General features: G+C 54.3%; 2 protein-coding genes across 3 annotated transcripts; one reads left to right on the top strand and one right to left on the bottom strand.

Annotated features, from left to right (window-relative positions):
- Window positions 1–1660: 1660 nt before the first annotated feature.
- POLR2C (RNA polymerase II subunit C) lies at window positions 1661–10612 on the top strand. Its single transcript, XM_072826965.1, has 9 exons — window positions 1661–1809; window positions 1966–2015; window positions 3899–3967; window positions 4333–4385; window positions 7848–7976; window positions 8404–8455; window positions 8633–8801; window positions 8942–9016; window positions 9604–10612. Exons 1-9 carry the CDS (start codon window positions 1724–1726, stop codon window positions 9746–9748), a joined length of 828 nt encoding a protein of 275 aa, XP_072683066.1. The 5' UTR covers window positions 1661–1723; the 3' UTR covers window positions 9749–10612.
- Window positions 10561–18417, bottom strand: DOK4 (docking protein 4). Of its 2 annotated transcripts, XM_072826964.1 has the most exons (9): window positions 18280–18417; window positions 17542–17776; window positions 14140–14247; window positions 13869–13983; window positions 13544–13663; window positions 13257–13446; window positions 12473–12611; window positions 12168–12291; window positions 10561–12050 (listed from the first exon to the last, which is right to left on the bottom strand). In XM_072826964.1, the coding sequence occupies exons 2-9, from the start codon at window positions 17605–17607 to the stop codon at window positions 11932–11934; spliced, it is 981 nt and encodes a 326-aa protein (XP_072683065.1). In that variant the 5' UTR covers window positions 17608–17776; window positions 18280–18417; the 3' UTR covers window positions 10561–11931. The 2 variants fall into 2 exon arrangements, with proteins under 2 accessions (XP_072683065.1, XP_072683064.1); XM_072826963.1 differs by lacking the exons at window positions 17542–17776; window positions 18280–18417 and adding an exon at window positions 15624–15695.
- Between the last annotated feature and the right edge of the window lie 298 nt (window positions 18418–18715).

Here is an 18715-nt window from a genome sequence, read left to right as displayed (position 1 = left end):
CCTCAGAGGGAGACAGCAGTGATGCGGGAAAGGCTTGAGGCTGGCAGCCAGGAGACCTGGGTTCTGGTCCTTGTGCGGCCTACTGCTCATGGGTGGGTATGGCAGCTCTGCCTCACTGGGCCCATGCTTCCCTTCCGGAAGTGTGGGTGACAGTGGCCTTCCCCTTCACCATGAGCTCTCTTGGCTGCTATTTTCTATCGCTAATCTTTTCAGTGATCTGTTCTTTAGCATTAATAATTTCCTCTGTACACTAGCTGGGTCTCCCTTTGCAAGTCTGGTTAACTCCTTTGTCATAGTGTTCTTGGGCTGTTATAACAAGATACCAGAGATGGGGCAACTTAACGTGTTTCTCACAGTCCTGGAGGCTGGGAAGTCCAGGATCAAGGTGCCAGCCAGATCAGTTCCTGGCGAAGTCTAACTTGCCACCTTTTCTCTGTGTTTGAATAGGGCAGAGAGAGAGAACTACAATGTCTCCTCCTGTTCTTACAAGGGCACTATTCCTACCCTCCTGGCCTCCCAAAGACTCCCATCTCCAAATACCACACCGGGTGCTAGGCTTCAGCATTTGAGAGGGACACAATTTAGTTCAGAGCTTCTATCTGCGGCATTATGTCCAACCTAAGTTGACTGAGTATTGATGGGAGGGGGCGGGGAGGAGTCACCAGCTAATAGGTGTTTCCAATCTTGGCCTTACACCAGCCCTTCTCTGTACCTATTTAATTCTTTGTATCATGACTCCCTGTCAAGTCCCCTACAGTAGCTATTTCAAATTTTATTCCATTCTTTATCCTTCATAGCATCCTTCCTGCCCTCAGCAGACAACCTTAATCCTTAATTTCCTGAGATGACACAGGCTATGAAGCACAACCCCCTTCAGTACCCTTTCTGTCTGTCTCAGGAAGAGTCACCTCCAGCTAAGGCAAATTCTTTATCTCCTCTCTTACTCTTCAGCCCCCTAAATGGAGCTCCTGCTAAGTTCTATTTTCAGAACCTCTTCTGTGTTATGAGTGGCTGCCCATTCAAACCTTTCTCCAGGCCGTTGTGGGGTGGAGCGTTGGTAATGTCTTAAGCATCCACCCTCTGAGGGGCACTGTGCCAGGCATGCAGAGTCGCGGCGTGGAGATGACTGCCACCCACCCGCCATAACTAGGCAAGCTGCGAATGATGCGTTGAGATAAAAAGCAGCATATCTTCCTGCAGTTTCAGAAGAGTATGAGCCAGACTTTGACGAAGTTACACTTAATGTTCTTCCATAAATGTGCAGATTTACTTCATTCCCTTAAAGGCACCCTAGTATCCCTATGGTCGTGTATTCAACGTGGTCTCTGTCAACAGACAATTCGTTTTGTTATCTTTGGCCGTTATGAACAGCGCTGCAGGGAGCGCCCCCGAACCTGTCTTCGCTTACGACTGCGGGCATTTTCGCAGTATGAATTCCTAGAAGTGTTACTGTTGAGTGGAGGGCGTGCGCACGTTCTGCCAATTCCCGCCCGCGCCTGGCTGGCCCCGGTGCGCTTACGGCCGGTGGGGAGTGTAGAACGTGCGGCCCAGAGCCCCGGCGGCCTCCGGGCGACAGGCGGCGCTGTAAGCGCGAGGCGGCGGCGGTGGCGGCGCGGGCCGCGCTGGTCCACTTCCGGCGGCGCGGGCCGCGCTGGCCCACTTCCGGCGGCGGCGGCGGCGGCGGCGGCGCCGAGTCCCAGCGGGCGGCGGGCCGGGGGGCGCCATGCCGTATGCCAACCAGCCCACCGTGCGGATCACCGAGCTTACCGACGAGAATGTCAAGTTCATCATCGAGAACACGGACCTGGCGTAAGGCCCCGAGGGAGGAGGCGGGCGGCTGCGGAGCGCGGGGGGCTGGAGCCCGGGCCGGGCCGCAGAGCGGGGCGTCCGCCTTGGCAGGGGTGGGCGCGGGGTGTCGGCGTCGAGGCTGCGGCGCGCTCACGCCGCTTTGTTTGCATCCCTCAGGGTGGCCAACTCCATCCGGAGGGTCTTCATCGCCGAGGTGCCCATAATAGGTAAGCGAAAGCCGCCTGTCGTGGCCAGCCCCCTCCGCACACCTCGGGCCCTGCCCCCAGCCCTTGGTTGGGGCGGCGCGGCGGTGGCTCTGAGAACACAGCAGTGCTGGGCGTTCGCTCGGACCCTGTACCCTTGGCCCGGGGCCGCTAGGGTCCTCTCCTAACGTACGGATCGGCGCAGAGTGGACGGCAGTCTGCGTACTCGGGTGTGAATCCGTCCCGTCTGCTGCACGTAGGGAACGTAGAAGCGCCAGGCAGTGTGCTAGGAACTGGGGACCCAGAGCTGCATAGCGCGGGGTTCTTGCCCTTGTGGAGCGCACGGTGAAGTTGCAGGGCAGAGGCGAATCCACAGATGACACGACTGTGGGGCAGATGTGCATCAGCAAGCAGTTCAGGAGAAGTATGACTGCAGCGCTTGCGGTGTTTGGAGGAACGAAGATCTGCTTTAGTTCCAGCAACCCTACCTCGGGTGTTCTTTATGTGTATAAACATTACAAGTATTTTCTGAATGTTGACTCAAACTTTGGGTTGGAAAACGAAGTGTAACTTCTGGCTGCTGCACTCCCTAAGGAAATGAGCAGGCCCATTGATTGGCAAATGAAAGAACATCACAGTCTGCACTACCGTCATCCCCAGTCACTTCTTCAGCTTGGAGCTTGGAGTGCTGGTTCTCCCCCGTCCCTAGTCATTCCAAGTCTCTGGGTCTCAATTTTATCATGAGTAAAATAAGGAAGTTGTGCTTTATGATGCAGCCCTGATGTTACAAGTCTAAACGGCACTCTTCCCACAGATTCAGTTCTGCAAGTAATACTGAGCACCTGTTACATTGCAGGCCACACTGGGAAAGCCAAAGGCGTTTGAAGACCACCCTCTCTGATTTTTCAAAGCTCTGCAGTAGAGACAAGACATACACAAATACAGCACAAGGCAAAAATATGACAAATGTCTTTAGTCTGGTCAGAGTTTTGTGAGGGAGTATTAGTGTCTGTTTCGTGGAGGTCAGGCAACGCTTGGTTTATAGGAGGCTCAGAGGATCGTAACTTCCCCAAGGGAGGGTAAGGTCATGTGGGGTTGGAGGGAGTAGGAAGACAGAAAAGCTTGGCTCATGGGTCTTATCTGACTTGGGTTGGGGAAGCATTAGCGTAGGACAAAGCAGATTGGGTCCTAAATGTCTAGTCCTCTTCTGACTCCCATTCCTAGTGTCCACACCCTTTATTTGGTAGTTGGCCACTTATGAATTTGCGTATAGGTATTTTATTTATAAATGAATATGTTTTTAAGTCAAGTGTGTGTGTGGGAATACAGTCCTTACCTTTATTAGCTCGTTGCTGGTAGGAATTGAATTTGATACTTACTATGCTGTGCCCGCTGAATTCTTTAAACGTTAGTTGGTTGATAAAAAGACTTAAATTGGGTAATCTGGTCATTGCATCATAAAATGAGATATGGACCATAAGTCTGTTTTTTGTGAGATTTTCTCTATTTTAAGTGCCCATGTAGTTTGTGTTTGATTTGGTGTTGATGTGCATAGCAGACAACATGCTTCCTACAGAAATATTCAGCTCAAGGAAACATGTTCCCAATCCCATGATTAGTATCCCTTAGTATTCTCTAAGTCAGTATTTTGAGTGGGACAGCACACCTCCCCCCCCTACCCTCACCCTGCACTAAATCTGAGTAGGGAAGGGAGCTGTGTTGCATGTGGATCTTGTTAAAATGCAGATCCCTTGTCCCCACTCAAGCTGCAGAATCAGCCTCTGGCTGCCTGGCCCAGGCCTCTGTAATTTAGTAAACATCAGGTGATTTTTTAAATCAGGAGAATAACTGCTGTAAGTCTTTAAATTTGGTGGCTAAACTGCATGTTTGCTTGCCTTATTTTTTAGCCATTGACTGGGTCCAAATTGATGCCAATTCCTCAGTCCTTCATGATGAGTTCATCGCTCACAGACTTGGTGAGTGCTGGGTGTTGAAAGGTGAGAGGGAGGGGGCTGTGCCTGACGTCAGAGGAGGAAGCCTCACTCCCATAAGGATTTCTAGGTTCTCCTTTAGGCTTGGCCATTGCCATTTGGACTTTTTTTTTCTTTTTCTTTTTCTCTTTAATAAAGATTTTATTTACTCATGAGAGACCCAGAGAGAGAGAGAGAGAGGCAGGTACACACACAGGCAGAGGGAGAAGCAGGCTGCATGCAGGGAGCCTGACATGGGACTCAATCCAGGGTCTCCAGGATCACACCCTGGGCTAAAGACGGCGCTAAACTGCTCAGCCACCCAGGCTGCCCGATTTGGACTCTTTAAAGTGCGTTTCTGTTTCTTCCAGGACTAATCCCCCTGACTAGTGATGACATTGTGGACAAGCTGCAGTATTCCCGGGTATGTTGTGTGATTGGGTGGAAGGGGCAGGAAGGAAGCAGCCCTCAGAGGCATTTTCCTGACCTCTTACTTCCAGCTGGAGATCATGGAGATGTTGCCTAGAGCCTAAGCAGACACAGGGCCTCAGTTCTGACAGGCCTCAGATTGTTTAGGCTTCAGGGGCATCAGGGAGTCTCTCCAGCCACACAAGATGGGGGATATACACCAGAATACCCATTTATACTCAACAGTGGGGGCAGTGCCTTTTCAGAGTCTAATCTATTCAGACTGTTTTCCAGGGTATCCTTCTCAGTGATAGGAGCCTGGAAGGCTAAAGAGAGTCAACAGAGGGTTGGAGAGTTTGGGGGGCGGGAGGGTGAGAACAAAGAAAGGGAGTGGGAACTGTCCCCCGTGGTAGCACCTGAGAGTCTGGAAGGCTGGCATCTGCCAGATATGTGCCTCTTCCTGTAGGTAATGCTCATTAAACATGCCCCTTCCTCGAGGGTCATGTTTGTTCCCTGATATGTTAACAGGCCTTGGACTTGGCAGGAATGGGACAGGATTAAGTTCCCTGCTTCTTTTCCCCAGTGCTGTGTTAGGTAACAGTTTGAGACTCTTCTCTCTCGGTGGCTTTGGGTGATCCTGAATCAGCGCATCATCTGATATTCCCAAGGGCATGTCATTTTTGTGGTGGTAGATTTGATATATGTTATAAATCTGTATTTTTTTAGAGATATGTGGAGCTTACCTGACCAGTACTCTCACTCCTGTCAAACAACTTGTCATATTCTAACAATTTGCATGCAGATTTTTGTTTGTCAAAAATGAAATGTCACAAATATTGGTGAGGATAGTTGTACAACCAGTTGAGCAGTTTGGCAATGTCTTGGGTAAAAGTACCCATGCCCCATTGACCTAGTGTCCATTAAATTTTTTTCTAGTATTTAGTGAACAAAGACAGTATGGTTCCCACTCTTTTTTTGGCTTTTTCTCAAAATCTGCAGAAAAGTTAGAAACCTCAAATAATAGATCGTTATTTACTTTTCACATTTATTTATTTATTTGTTTGTTTGTTTATTTTGGTTTTTTCTCTTTTCCTTCCTCTTTTTTTTTATTTTATTTCACAATTCATGAGTCACACACACACACACACACACACACACACACACAGGCAGAGACACAGGCAGAGGGAGAAGCGGGCTCCCTGCAGGAACCCCGACGCAGGACTTGATCCCGGGACTCCAGGATCACGCCCTGGGCCGAAAGCAGGTGCTAAACCGCTGAGCCACCCAAGGATCCCGTTTCGTGCTTCCTTAACGATTGTATCATACAGGGCAGCCCGTGTGGCTCAGCGGTTTAGTGCCGCCTTCAGCCCAGGGCGTGATCTCTCTCTCTCTCCCTCTCTCTCTCTCTCTCTCTCTCTCTCTCTCTCTCACACACACACACACACACACACACACACAAAATCTTTAAAAAAAAATTGTGTCCTACATGTTAGGTTTTTACAAAATGAACAGTGGAGAAATAACAAAAAACCAGCAGAGCCAGGCAGTAGGTTCAAGAGTGCTTTAATGGGGAGTGCTCCTGGGCGAGGTTCCATGACTTGGAGAGGCGGCCTAAGTCAGGGAAGTTGCTACTTTTCATCTTTAGTTGCCAGTTGTTAACATTTCGCTACATTTGCTTTATTTTTCCTATCCATGTTATTTTTGCTGAATCCTTTGGAAAAAAAGTTGCAGATACTATGACACTTCTCCCCTAACTTCTTCAGCATGCTTATCTGAAGAGTAGGGATATTTTCCTAGGTGACCATGTTGTCATGCCTAAGAGTGTTAGCATTAACTTGTCATATTTGTGCACCATCCTTATTCAGATTTTACTAGTCCCCTACATGGCCTTTTTTTTTTTTTTTAAATACACAGAGAGGCAGAGACATAGGTAGAGGGAGAAGTAGGCTCAATGCAGGGAGCCCGATGTGGGACTTGATCCGGGTCCCCAGGATCATACCCTGGGCTGAAGGCAGTGCTAAACTGCTGAGCCACCCGGGCTGCCCCTTTCCTGCTTTTTGTTTGTGGGTCAGTCATCCAGCCAAGATTAGTGCATGCATTTGGTTCTACATACTCCTTTTTTTTTTTTTTTTTTTTTTTTACATACTCCTCTTTAGCCTCTTAATCTCAGATTTCTCTTCTTTTGTGTTATATGTGTATGTTTTTAAAGATTTTATTTATTCATCATGAGAGATGGGGCGAGAGAGGCAAAGACAGCCCCGGGATCACGACCTGAGCCAAAGGCAGATGCTCAGGGATCCTTGGGTGGCTCCGTGGTTTAGCGCCTGCCTTTGGCCCAGGGCGTGATCCTGGAGTCCCGGGATCGAGTCCCACATCAGGCTCCCTGAATGGAGCCTGCTTCTCCCTCTGCCTGTTTCTCTGCCTCTCTCTCTGCCTCTCTCTCTGCCTCTCTCTCTCTCCCTCCCTCTCCCTCCCTCTCCCTCCCTCTCCCTCCCTCTCCCTCTCCCTCCCTCTCCCTCCCTCTCCCTCTCCCCCCCCCCCCCCCCCCCCCCCGTGTGTGTCTCTCATGAATAAATAAATAAAATCTTAAAAAAAAAAAAGAAAAGCAGATGCTCAACCACTGGGCCACCCTGGCACCCTCATTTCATAGTTCTGATGAGGCTCTAGGTTGCCTTCCTGCCTCAACTGTGTATGACTACATACTATGCACATGTGGCCCCTGGTTCTCTCTCATCCTCTCAAAAGCATCAGAAGCAGGTTAGATTTTCCTGCTGGTGTGAGGGGGAGAACAGTTTGCTTGGTTACATTCCAGTAACCCTTCTTGCCCAAAGTAACACTGTAGCAGATGGTCCCTAACAGAGGAATGGGTTGTTTCCAGCATCAGTTGCTTACAGAAATATTGGTAGTTATTGGAGCTGAGTGATGGTTAGATGGTGTCAGCTTCTTAGACTTGCTCTGCTCTGGTGAATGTATGAAATTTTCCATAATGGAAAGATTTTTGTTCGTTTTTAAGAAAAGGTTAGTAGTCTAGAACTTGAAAGGTACATTTTTGTGTTGTGCCCTGGATCATTTTATTTTAAATGATGGTGACATTCCTGTACTAGTCCACTTAGTGCAGGGGAAGCTGCATGATAGAGCATGAAGGCATCATCCTTTTACTTAATGCCTTCGTTCTCTGAAGAAGAGCACCCTGAGGGCCAGGGTGAGATGTTAGCAGTGTCTGCCCCAGTAGTGGCCTGGCAGCTGGTGGAGGTGGAAGGAAAATGAGGGTGCCAGTGGGTATAGTTCTCTCTGAACTGGGAAGTGCCTGCATTGAGCGGCACGTGAGAGAGGTGTACCAGATGGACATGGCCCACAGAAGCTTGGAGCCAATGACCAGCCATTTTACAGATAAATTTTAAGGGTATGAGAAGCAGGAAGCTCAGGATTCACCATCTATCCATGAACTCATTCCTGCTTCTCCTCTTGCCTCTGTCAGGACTGCACATGTGAGGAGTTCTGCCCCGAGTGCTCGGTGGAGTTCACCCTTGATGTGCGGTGCAATGAAGACCAGACTCGGCACGTCACGTCTCGAGACCTCATCTCCAACAGCCCTCGGGTCATTCCGGTCAGTGTCTCACCATATCCTCTTTACCCAGGATCTTCGTTGTCCTCTTTTTGGCTCGAAATGGGCCAGATTCAGGTGGTTTCTTACAAGATGGGGATTTTCCTTGTGTTACCCTCTGCCTTCCTCTGAGTCTGGTGCCTAAAGAGCACTAATAATGGTGGACAGGAGCATTGTTGGTGCTGTGTGCCTGCCCATCCTGTCACCCAAGAACCCTTTTAAAGGCCACAGTACTGTTTTGACTGAGAAGGCTGTCACCATGCTTTGAAGTAGAGGTTGGAGTCCAGCTCCAGCACAGATTTATTGCTCCCCCCCCGCCCCGCCCCCCCCGCCCCATTCCCAGGCATCCTGTCCCTGGTTTGGCGGGTGCTGGAAGAGGTGACTGGGGAAGTGAACAGCTAATAAATGCCTCTGTTTGGACTTCTTACAGGTGACATCCCGGAACCGAGATAATGACCCCAATGACTATGTGGAGCAGGACGGTAAGGGCCTGGAGGGAGTGTGTGAAATTTACCCAACCTGCTGTTTTGCAGGCCAGCAGAGAGGCAGAAACCCAACACAGCCTCTCATGCTGCCTGGTTTCCCTGTGGCATTCCAGGACAGAATTGAGGGGACCATGTCTCTACTGGCCCATGACTAACTTCCACTTTTCTCTGTAGACATCCTCATTGTCAAGCTGAGGAAAGGCCAGGAGCTAAGACTTCGAGCCTATGCCAAAAAGGGCTTTGGCAAGGAGCATGCTAAGTGGAACCCTACTGCAGGGGTAGCTTTTGAATATGATCCTGACAATGCCCTGAGGCACACCGTGTACCCCAAGCCCGAGGAATGGTATGTTCTTGTTGGAAGTGAAGGCAGGGTGGGTTGGTGTGGAAATGGCCCCTAGTGACCGTGTAGGGGGCAGGCTCACTGTGGATAGCAGTGCCCAAAAGCAGCAGTAGCTACCTGTGCTGACCTGTATTTGACCTCAGGCCCAAGAGTGAGTACTCAGAGCTGGATGAAGATGAGTCACAGGCTCCCTACGACCCCAACGGCAAGCCAGAAAGGTAAGACCCTGGTCCGGCACCTGAAGATGAAGTGAGGAGGGAACAGATGGTGTCAACGCAGGTTCTGAGCTGGGGAGACTCTTCCCTCACATCCTGGTGCCCTCGAGCTGAGGGAGGACCGAGAACTGCAGAGCCCCATGCCCTGTGCACATCCCAAAGCCAATCATCCTCCCCCTAGTCCCCCTAGGAGGGACAGGGGGTCCCTCCTACTAGGCATTCCCCTCCACTCTGAGAGAGACGGCTCAGTCCAGAGCCAGAAATGCGTCTGTCTTATGGTGAATATCAGAATGCTGGAGCATGTGCTACTGTTCATTGGACCTTCGTGTTTCTCCTCTGTGTAGAACACATCCACTCCAGTGTTTTGAGGTTTCCCCAGTAGCTTTTTGAGGTGGCTTTGGCCTCCTTGAAGTCCTGTAATATGCATTAGGACTGCTGTTAATAAGAGGTTGGAGGTCAACTCTGGGGCAACGCTAGGTTTCAGGTGGGAAAGGAGTCCAGACCCAGAAGGGAGAGAGCACAGTCCAGGGCTGAAGCTCGGGCTAGCCAGCCTGCCTCGTGGAGAGCTCTCACCAGACTTTTCTTTGTAGGTTTTATTACAACGTGGAGTCCTGTGGCTCTCTGCGCCCTGAAACAATTGTCCTCTCAGCCCTCTCTGGATTAAAGAAGAAACTAAGTGATCTACAGACCCAGTTAAGCCACGAGATCCAGAGTGATGTACTAACCATAAACTAGCGGCAGCTCACCTGTTTCTGCAAAAAGGGGGGGATCTAGGCCAGTAGCTGGCTCTCTGTTCTCTCCAGAGATTCTTCTAGCTTCTGGAGTCTGGACAGCTGTCGCTCAGGCTGCTTGGCAAGTCATCATTATCCACTAGAAAGGTAGCGGAGGGGAAAAAGGAGTCCCCTCCCAGCCTTGCTTAGTTGTACAGATGGCCAGGGGTGCCACTGGTATCTGAGGCAGTGCAGGTTTTACTAGACTTCTAGCTTCCCTCGTTCTGCCCACTAATTACCAGTAGCATTCCAGAACATCCCTTCTAGCCCATTTTAAAATGTGCTAGGGAGATGGGGGGGGAGGGGTTCTTCTGAGAACCACAGAGCTAGACTCCTCTTCTGGTCATTTGGGGTCTTTAAACCCTTTCTGTCCTGTCCAAATGTTGGGAGTTTTCACATTTGTGCGTTGGGCTTCTGGTGTTAGGATTGAGTCCTAGAACCTAGTGGTTCCCTACAAACCCTTCCAGTCTCTGCCCAGAGCCAGCATACTGGTACTTCATTCAGATCCCCAAGTATCCCTCATTTACCTTTAAAGAATAGCGTTAGACTCTGGCTGCCCCCCAACCCCAGATAAACCCTGTATTTCATTCTCTACTCATCAGTTACGAACTTCACTGCCAGTGGCCTGATGATTTAAGTTTGGGAGTTGGGGAGTGAGGCCCTTACTGAAGGTCTGGCCTTGACTCTGTAGCCTAAAGTACTTAATCAGTCGGTGGGAGAAGCCAGGAGCAAACCAGAGATCTGGTACAGAAAGGAAGGGATATTTATTAACAGGAGTTGTCTTTTTAAAAGTTTTTATTTTTGGCAATAAAGAGCACAACATAATCTCCTTCATGCGTCATCATCGTGCCACTAACTTGAGCCAGCCAGCCCTGCCTCCTTCTCTCTCCAAGGCCTTTGGCCCCAGGCTCCCTTCTTCAGTCTAATTTATTCCTCTGGGTGGTCATGCCCTGGTCAGGTTTGGAGCTGAGCTGGCTGTGACCCCTCCCTGGATCCAGGGCTCTCCTGGAGAGGCCTCCTGCTGTATCCTGCCCCAACTTGAATAGTGGTTATTTACAACAAGATCTGTTCCCACAAATCAGAACCCTAAAGTATTAAAACAAAACAAAAACACACACACGCAACCAAAGGTTTGATGGGAATAGAAAGATAGCCCTTCTGCAAGGTAGTCAATAAATACCAGCACTAGAAAATCAATTGCTTTAATTGCATTTCAGCAGGGAGCCTCAGCACCATGTGGGGAAGAGGAAATAGGAAGGGCTCGGTTTCTGAGTGCTTTCGGCTGGCCAGAGGGTGGCCAGACAGGGCAGAGGGGCTTCCTCTGCTAGGACATCGCCTACCCTGGGTCAGTGAGAGGGGCAGCAGGCGTGCTCCCCACAGCAGTCCTGCTGCAGCCTGCCCTCTTGGGCTGGCTCTCGGGCAGGGAAGAGCTCAGGACTGGCCGTCTTCCACCTGGCTGAGGTAACCAGCACCCCTACCCCTGGGGTATCTTAGCCTACTAAGCAGGAAGGCGCCTGGGCAAAAATTACATTTTGAACCCAGATTTTCACCTGAGGTGTCAACCAGATGTCACCTCTGCTTAAAATTCCCAAGTGCAAGGCTGCCAAGTGGCACAGTGTAAGCTGCCACTCTGAGCCCAGAGGAACTGAGAAGCCACCTGCCGTCTTAGCCCCTGGGCTGCCCGGGGAGAGCCAGCAGTTACAGCGCCAGCCGGGAGCTCTGCCTCCTCTGGTCCTGGCAGCTCAAGCAAGTCCTGGCAGCAGGAGGGCTGTACTATGGGGGCCAGGGAACAGCTGCCCTCACATTCAAAAACAGCCTTGACTGTGACCTGGTCAGGGGATTAAAAAATGTATATGTGGTATTGGGGAGGGAGGGGGAAAATCTCATTAATATAGAATATGTCATAAGCCATATATATTAAAATCATGAACAGTATATAGTCCCACAGTAGCTCCAGCCCCTCTCACATGCTCTGGTGGTGTGGCCAGCCCTTTGCCTTGGTCCAGCCTCACCCCTGGGGGCAGGGAAGGGACAGCTTGCTCCGTTGCTCCAGGTCTTGGCCAGCAGCCCCCTGAGGCCGTCCACAGTATGCCGCAGCCAGCTCAGCAACAGGCAGCCCCAACAGTCCTGGGTGCGCCAGCCCGGCTGTCACGGGGCTGGGGTCCTGGCCTCGCTGCTGTCCCCCTGGCTGGGCTTTGGCTTTAGCAGGATGAATCGGTTGAGGAGGTCTGTCTCTGAGCTAGCCTGGGCTGCCCCATACCCCTCACCTGTGGACACAGAGGGTAAGTTCAGGACTCAGGTGCACGTCAGAGGACCCCTGGCCAGAGGCCTTGTCCTCCACAAAGCCTTGTGGCAGGGGAGTGGAGGACACTGCGGGGACTCACCGGCATAGCTGGAGGCCTCAGCAATATTCTGGGAGCCTGTGATGTGGTGCCAGTAGGCGCTTCGGGGCAGCATGGTAGTGGGCGTGCAGGGGTAGGAGTAATGTTCCGTGCCCTTGTTCAGCAGCTGTGGAACCAAGAAGGGGAGGGTTCCTCCCATTAGCCCTGGGGGCTGTGGCTTCCTCCCAGCCACCGGCCTGATCAATACCCTGCCCGCCTCTCTGGAGACCACTGGCGAACTCAGGCACTTGGCCTGTCAGCCCTCCAGCCTCCCCAGTACCCTGGACTGGCTGATGCCCATGCCTCACCCTCACGTTTTTCTCCATCTCCAGCAGGACGCGCTTGTGTTGCTCAGCAATGGCCAAGGTGGCGCTGTGGACCCGCTGGTAGATCTGTTCCCCTTCCTGGGTCTGGAAGGTGTAGAGCCCTTCACCGGCATCACACATCCTAGGGATACGAGACGCACCCAGGGCGTGGTCAGGCTCTCCAGCACTACAAACTCGTTCCAAAAACCCTGACCTGCTGGGGAGCAGGGGACTGTCCCACAGCCTAAACGTGCTGGGCACTTTGTGTACCAGTGATGTAAATGCTTAACAAGAATTAGCCCAGTCGTCTCTCACACCATTATGGTTTCGTCTATTAGGAATTGTCTCAAACTGTTTTGCAGATGAGGAAATAGGCACACAGATGGTCAGTAACTGAGCCAGGGATATACCGAGCATAAGCCTCGGCCTACGGGCTCCAGCACTCAAGCTATGAGGTCCCCAGGCCTCACTGTAATTCTGCGAGGATGGGTACCCTTATCACCCCCCTATTTGACAGTGAAGAAACAAAGCCTCAGTCCTCACACGCGGAGCTATACATGCCAGCGCCAGCCTTTCAGGTGAGCCCAAGCGGTTTGACTTGGTTCACAGCTGCGCTTGACCTACCTGGCATGCGCCTCAATTTCTTCATCTGTAAAAGGGGGATTTTTCCTTCCCTCTGGTTTTCTATGCTGATAAATAAGCTCCCAGCACAGTGTCGGTCACAGAGTGAATGGCAGCTGACAGCCTGACCGTGGTGGGACAGGGTGGGGAGGTGAGAGGGTCCTACCGGCCAGCCTCGAAGGTAAAGCGTGTGGCATCTCGGCCATAGCGACGCAGTGAGCAGAGGGGCCACGAGACGAGCTTCACGCGGGGGTTATGTATGTCCCAGAGGTAGATGTTCTCGTGGGTGATCTGCAGCTTGCACTCGCCGTACACATCCAGGTTGGGACAGGGCAACAGGAAGACGTTGAAGCGGTCTGGAGTGGGAGAGGAGCAGGCCTGGAGCCTCCCCAGAGAAGGACTCCTCTCCCGTCCCCCGCCCCCTGCCCCCTTGCAAGTAGCGCCGGGCCTCACCTGTCTGCTCACACTGCACTCCTGGGGCCAGGAGGTCCGGCTCTCCCAGACTGATGTCGTTGAGTCGTGAACCCAGACACTCCACAGACAGTGTCTTGTACCATTCCTCTGCCTCCAGCTCTAGAAAAAATGGTACCTCGTGCCAACCCAGGGGCCCCCTGCAGCCCACCCCATCTGCCTCAGTCTGAAGGATCCCACTGCGCAGGGCCGGGAGGGCAAGGCCAGTGGATTCTGCTGGGCCTGCTCTACCTCCTCCCGACTGGACCACTGGACCGTGACTGGCCCAGGGGAGGCTGGACGGAAGCTGGCAGCCCCAGTTCCTCACCTGAGTCACAGGTAAAGGTACGCGCTGAGTCGTCGGTGAATATGATGGCCACCGCCTGCCTCTTGGTCTCCTTGGGGAGCCGAGTGACACACTTGACGTTGCTGATCTCAGTCACCTGGGACAGCATCCACAAGGGACTGAGCCAGGCTGGAGTGCCTCCCTCTGCCTCCCCGACAGTCGTGCCAACCCCAGGAGGGTGCTCTCAGACCTTGGGACTCTGCAAACCATCACTGCTTACAGACTGGGGGAGCTGGGGCCCAGGCCCCCTAACCTTGGGGCAGCCTCGGAGGCACACTGACTTCTCATCTGGATACTTCTCCAGCCGCTGGGGCCCCTTGCTGGAGGATTTCCGGAACACCAGCCAGCACCTCCGGTAGATCTGTGGGCCAAGACAGCAGGGGGATCAGGTCTCCTGGGACCACTCCCAGCCAACATGGCCCTGAAATTACCGCTGCCTACCGCAGAGGGCAGTGCTACACAGCCTTCCCCAGAGACCCAGCCCAGGAGAAAACCTGGGGATGGCTGACACCAGCAGGGACTCCTCCTCCCAAATTGAGAAAGCAAGTGTTTCTTTAAGGGCTCTGAGAAAGGCCGTTCTGCAAAGGGTGCTCTCAATCACCCTGTGCTGTGTGCTCAGCTCTAGGCTTTATAATATAAATAGCCAACATCTATTGAGTGCTTCCCATTTGTGCTTACTAACACTTCACAGTTAACCTCAGGGTCACTCTTGAGATTGGTTTATCATCTGCACTTTACAGATAGGGAAACTGAGGCACCGAGAAGTAACAGCTGATAAAAAGGGTGGTGCCAGTATTTTTAAAAAGCTGGCTAGGCCCAGAGTTGGTACTTGGAGCCCACTGCATGAACATCCTGCCCAGGACTCGGCCGGCAGTGCCAGCCACAACAGAGGGAGTGTCCCCGGGACAGGGACTACTACCCTGCATGTGCTCGCAGCCTGTATATCACCCCAGCCCTTGTTCTCAGAGCTGGCTGGTGGCTCTTGATGTGGGTGATACCTCCTCATTCTCTGACACCCTGTAGTGTAGGGGGCCAGGATCAGTTCCTTGTTCCAGTTGGAAACCAGAGGTTCCCAGAGTAAAAGGGCAGAGCCAAGAACCTGGGTTTACCCCAGAGCACGGTGCCTTCCCAGGCGAGGTTCCCTCCTGTCCAACCACTGCCAATGACCAAGTGCCTGAAGCCACCTAAATTCTCTGTAGCTTCATGCACTCCTGATAGGCAAGGAGCCAGGGTGCAGGAAGCCGACTAGGCTCTAGGTCTGGCTAGTCAGACCCCTCGAGGGGTGGCCTAGCCACCTGCCCAGACTGCTGGCTCTCCCCCACCCCTTCCTCCGTCCCAGGCTCTCTTCCAGCCCAGAGTCTGGCTGGGATGTACCTACTGTCAGTGAGCACTGCAGAAGCCTTGCAGAGCCCACTCCTAAGCAATCTCTGTACAACATCTTGCTGGCAAACAGGGAGACTGAGGGGTGCCAGGGCAGAGTGGACAAAGCAAGGAGGACGCAGAGCCCCAAGCTTGCAGCCCCTCCACATCCTGCTCTGCTGTGCGGGCATCAGGTCCTGAGCAGGCAGGGCCCCAGACTTGGTGGGCCTAGGCAGTCCCCATCCCAAGAAGCCTCTCAGAACCAGGACATGAATGGGTCCTATCTGGGACTCTAAGAGGCATCTCTGCCCCCCTACCCATGGCCCTGGCTCTGTCCCTGGCCTGTCTACCTAAACCACAGCAGGCCTCAGCTCTCACCTGGGGAGCTCTTTTAGGATAGAAACTGTGTTTTCCTCTCAGAATCTTCCCTCCCATCCTGGTAACCTTGTTAGCACAGCTCTGCTGAACAAGTGAATGACCATACGAAGAGACCGTGAATGAATGGATGGATGGATGGATGAGTGAATGAAGGTGGCCGACCCAGATCTGCCCTCCCAGCTTGGGCTCCATGCAGCCTGCAGTGTTGGGGCAGAAGGCCCAGGGGCCTGAGCACCCTGGTTGCCTGGTTACAGACACACACACACACACACACACACACACACACGCACACGCACAGCCCCAGGGAGCCACTGTGCTCAAGAGCCCTCCTTCCCCACTTTCTCATGGTCTTTGATCAGCACTTCAGAAACAGAAACACTGCTACAGCTCCGCCAGAGGAAGGCGCGGGTAGGTAGGAGGGTCTACTCCCCATCTCTCCCAGCCCCTCCCAGCTCACCTTTGTGAGCTGAGACAAGAATGGCTGCCCTGGGACAAGAACCACCTGGTGCTTGAGATCCTCATATCAGACCTGCAGCCGGGAGCTGAATCCTCGGGACCCAGGAGGACCTAAACCAGAGCGACTACCCCCAGCTCCCAGCCATTCCCTCGGGCTGTACCCACCTGTAGGCCACTTGGTTCTCAGGTCTCCTCCTAGAATCAAACCCATGTAGCTGCCTCTAGGGCTCACCTTTCTTGTAAGCTCTGCCATGTATGGAGCCTTGGCTCAGGTGGACCCTGGGGACTGCTAGACCCAGGCCCGTGGGAACAAGGAGCCATACTAGGAGCTGGGCCCTAGCTTCACCTCTCCTTGTTCTGTGCTCCAAGCGGGCTCCATCCCTCTCTCAGGACAATAGCAGGGTGGCTGATGCCCACCACGGCCCGGTCTCTTGGGCTGGAACATACTCCACAGGGCCCGGCAGGGCCATAGGGGGTGAGGGGGCAAGAACCACCCTGCTTCAGTCCGGTGTCTGGGCAGGGAAGCCCTATCAGAACCCTAGTCCTCCCCCACCCCACTCAGGCTGAGCCAGGAAGCCTCAGAAGTCTGATCTCACCCCACCCCCATCAGGGCAATGGGGGAGGGGAGGAAGCTACAGATCGGAGACCGGGCCAAACCCCAGACTTGGGCCCCCTCCATCAGGAGGGTTACCTTCTTGCTGGGGAGGGTGCAGCTACCAAGACCCCTCACTGGAGGTGGGGGAGGGTTGGCAGGGGAACAGAGGCAGCTCTTGGTCCAGCTCACCGAGGTCATTAAGTGGGTCCCTGGAGGGCCTGCCCATACCCTCTTGGGGTGGGGGGATCATCCTCACCAGGAGCAGGCTGTGAGAGGGTACATGCCCACATAGGGGTGTCTCAGGCCTTGTTCCCACAGACCCCAGCTCTGGGTCAGGCGCCCGGCCAGCAGGGAGCCACGGCCAGCCAACAACTTGGAGGAAAGCAGCCTGTCCCAGAGCCACAGGCCATCCTGGCCTAAGTTTTCATCCATGAACCCCAAGAACACCAGCTTCTGCGCGCCCTGTGCCCTCCCACCACTGCCCGGCCCCACCGCCGACCACTGTCCCCTCCAAACACTCTTTCAACAGGGAAAGCGACAAGCAAGATAAATACCCAAGGACCTGGACACAGGGAGCAACGGAGGCCGGGGAGACGAGGTACTTAAAAGGACAGAGGCCAGGGGAGGGGAGGCCAGGGGAGGGGAGAGGTGGGTCTGGGGCTCAGACGCCCGCACGGCCACAACTTCAACAATGGCAGGGATGTCGCTGGTCGTCGGCAGCCACCGCGGCCGGGCTTCCGGGCTCGGGCAGCCCGCAGGGCTCGGGTGCGGGGGGCACGGGAGGCACGTGCCGGGCAGCCCGGGTCGGCCCGACCGTAAGTGCGCGACACCGCCCGGGGGACACCCCGCCCCCGCCTGGCGGCTCACCCCCAGCTTCCTGCTCTTCATCCTCACGTAGCCTTGCTTGACGATGTCGTTGAAGTTGGTCGCCATGGCCTCCCCCCCGCGGTCCCCGGGGCGCCGGGCCGGCGCGGGGAGGGCCGCCCGGGTGGCCGGCTCCGGAGCCTCCTGTCACCTGTTCCGACGCTCCGTCGCGGGCCGGCGGCGCTCCTCACCTCGCCCGCCTCAGCATTGTTCTAGCGGCTCCTGTGCCCGGCGCCTGCTGGAAATAAAAATGACAGGGAGACTAGACAGTGACATCTTTCTCTTCCCCTGGCTGTCTTCGCTCTTTTCTCCTTCCTCTTCCCACACTCCTCCCCCTCCCCCGCCCGCCTTCCTCCCCTTCCCTCCCCACCCCGGGACGCCAGAACCATTCAGGAAAACCGAGGTGGAGGCGGCAGGAGAAAATGGTCCAGCCCAGTCCCCTCCCTCAGGCCGGGGCTGGCGGTTAACCCCTTCCTGGGAGGCCTGGCGCGGGCTCCAGGGGCCGCGGGCCGCCCCAGCTCCCGTTACAGCTCTGCAGTGACCGGGGGGGACCGGCCCAGAGCCAGGCCCCCCTCGCAGGAGCCTCCCGGCGCAGCCTTCCAAGAGGGGGAGGAGGGGGATCCCAGGAGACGGCACAGTCTGGTGTCCGAGTGAAGCCCACGCTTCCCGAGGTGCAGGACAAGTCGTCGTGTCAGTCTCAGCAGAAGCCCCCCCATCCCTACGCCCCACCCCGTTCTCCACCTGGTCCTCTCCAGCCCCGGGTGCGGGGGGAGGCCGAGACTCAAGCCCCCTGGGCCCTCCTCCGGGCCCTGGAACTCTTCAGCAGCTCCTCTGGGTGCCGCTTCCTGGGTGGGAGGGCAGAGTCCGGCGGGGCGGGCCCCCAGATAAGCCTGAGGAATGTGCTGGGCCGGCTGGAGGTGGCCACCGGGGAAGCAGTCACCTCGCCCTGGCCCTGGTGCTAGGAAAACCGGCTGGTTGCGTGAGCGCCGGCCAGGCCACCCAGTGCCCCACGTCCTGAGCACGGGCAGGAGTTAACTACCGAACCAGTCGTCACCTGGCCCCGGGGGTAGAGGACACAGCCAGAGAGCTGTGAGGAGCACCAAGGCGAAGTCATTACCCAGCAGGAAATGGGGGTGCCAGCAGGGCTACTCAGAATCAGGCATATGAACAGCTGAGA

This window comes from Canis lupus, chromosome 5 (genome assembly GCF_048164855.1).
Source record: "Canis lupus baileyi chromosome 5, mCanLup2.hap1, whole genome shotgun sequence".
NCBI classification, from domain to species: domain Eukaryota; kingdom Metazoa; phylum Chordata; class Mammalia; order Carnivora; family Canidae; genus Canis; species Canis lupus.
The sequence above is the reverse complement of the archived record's forward strand: the minus strand, read 5'-3'. Positions and strand labels throughout refer to the sequence as shown.

Excerpts from the sequence above, each read along its gene's own strand:
- POLR2C (XM_072826965.1), top strand. The coding sequence starts at position 1,724 with ATGCCGTATGCCAACCAGCCCACCGTGCGGATCACCGAGCTTACCGAC. Across the intron at positions 2,016-3,898 it reads CGCCGAGGTGCCCATAATAG|CCATTGACTGGGTCCAAATT; the intron begins GTAAGCGAAAGC and ends CTTATTTTTTAG. Across the intron at positions 8,456-8,632 it reads TGACTATGTGGAGCAGGACG|ACATCCTCATTGTCAAGCTG; the intron begins GTAAGGGCCTGG and ends TTTTCTCTGTAG.
- DOK4 (XM_072826964.1), bottom strand. The coding sequence starts at position 17,607 with ATGGCGACCAACTTCAACGACATCGTCAAGCAAGGCTACGTGAGGATG. Across the intron at positions 14,248-17,541 it reads TGAAGAGCAGGAAGCTGGGG|ATCTACCGGAGGTGCTGGCT; the intron begins GTGAGCCGCCAG and ends CTTGGCCCACAG. Across the intron at positions 12,612-13,256 it reads TTTACCTTCGAGGCTGGCCG|GATGTGTGATGCCGGTGAAG; the intron begins GTAGGACCCTCT and ends TCGTATCCCTAG.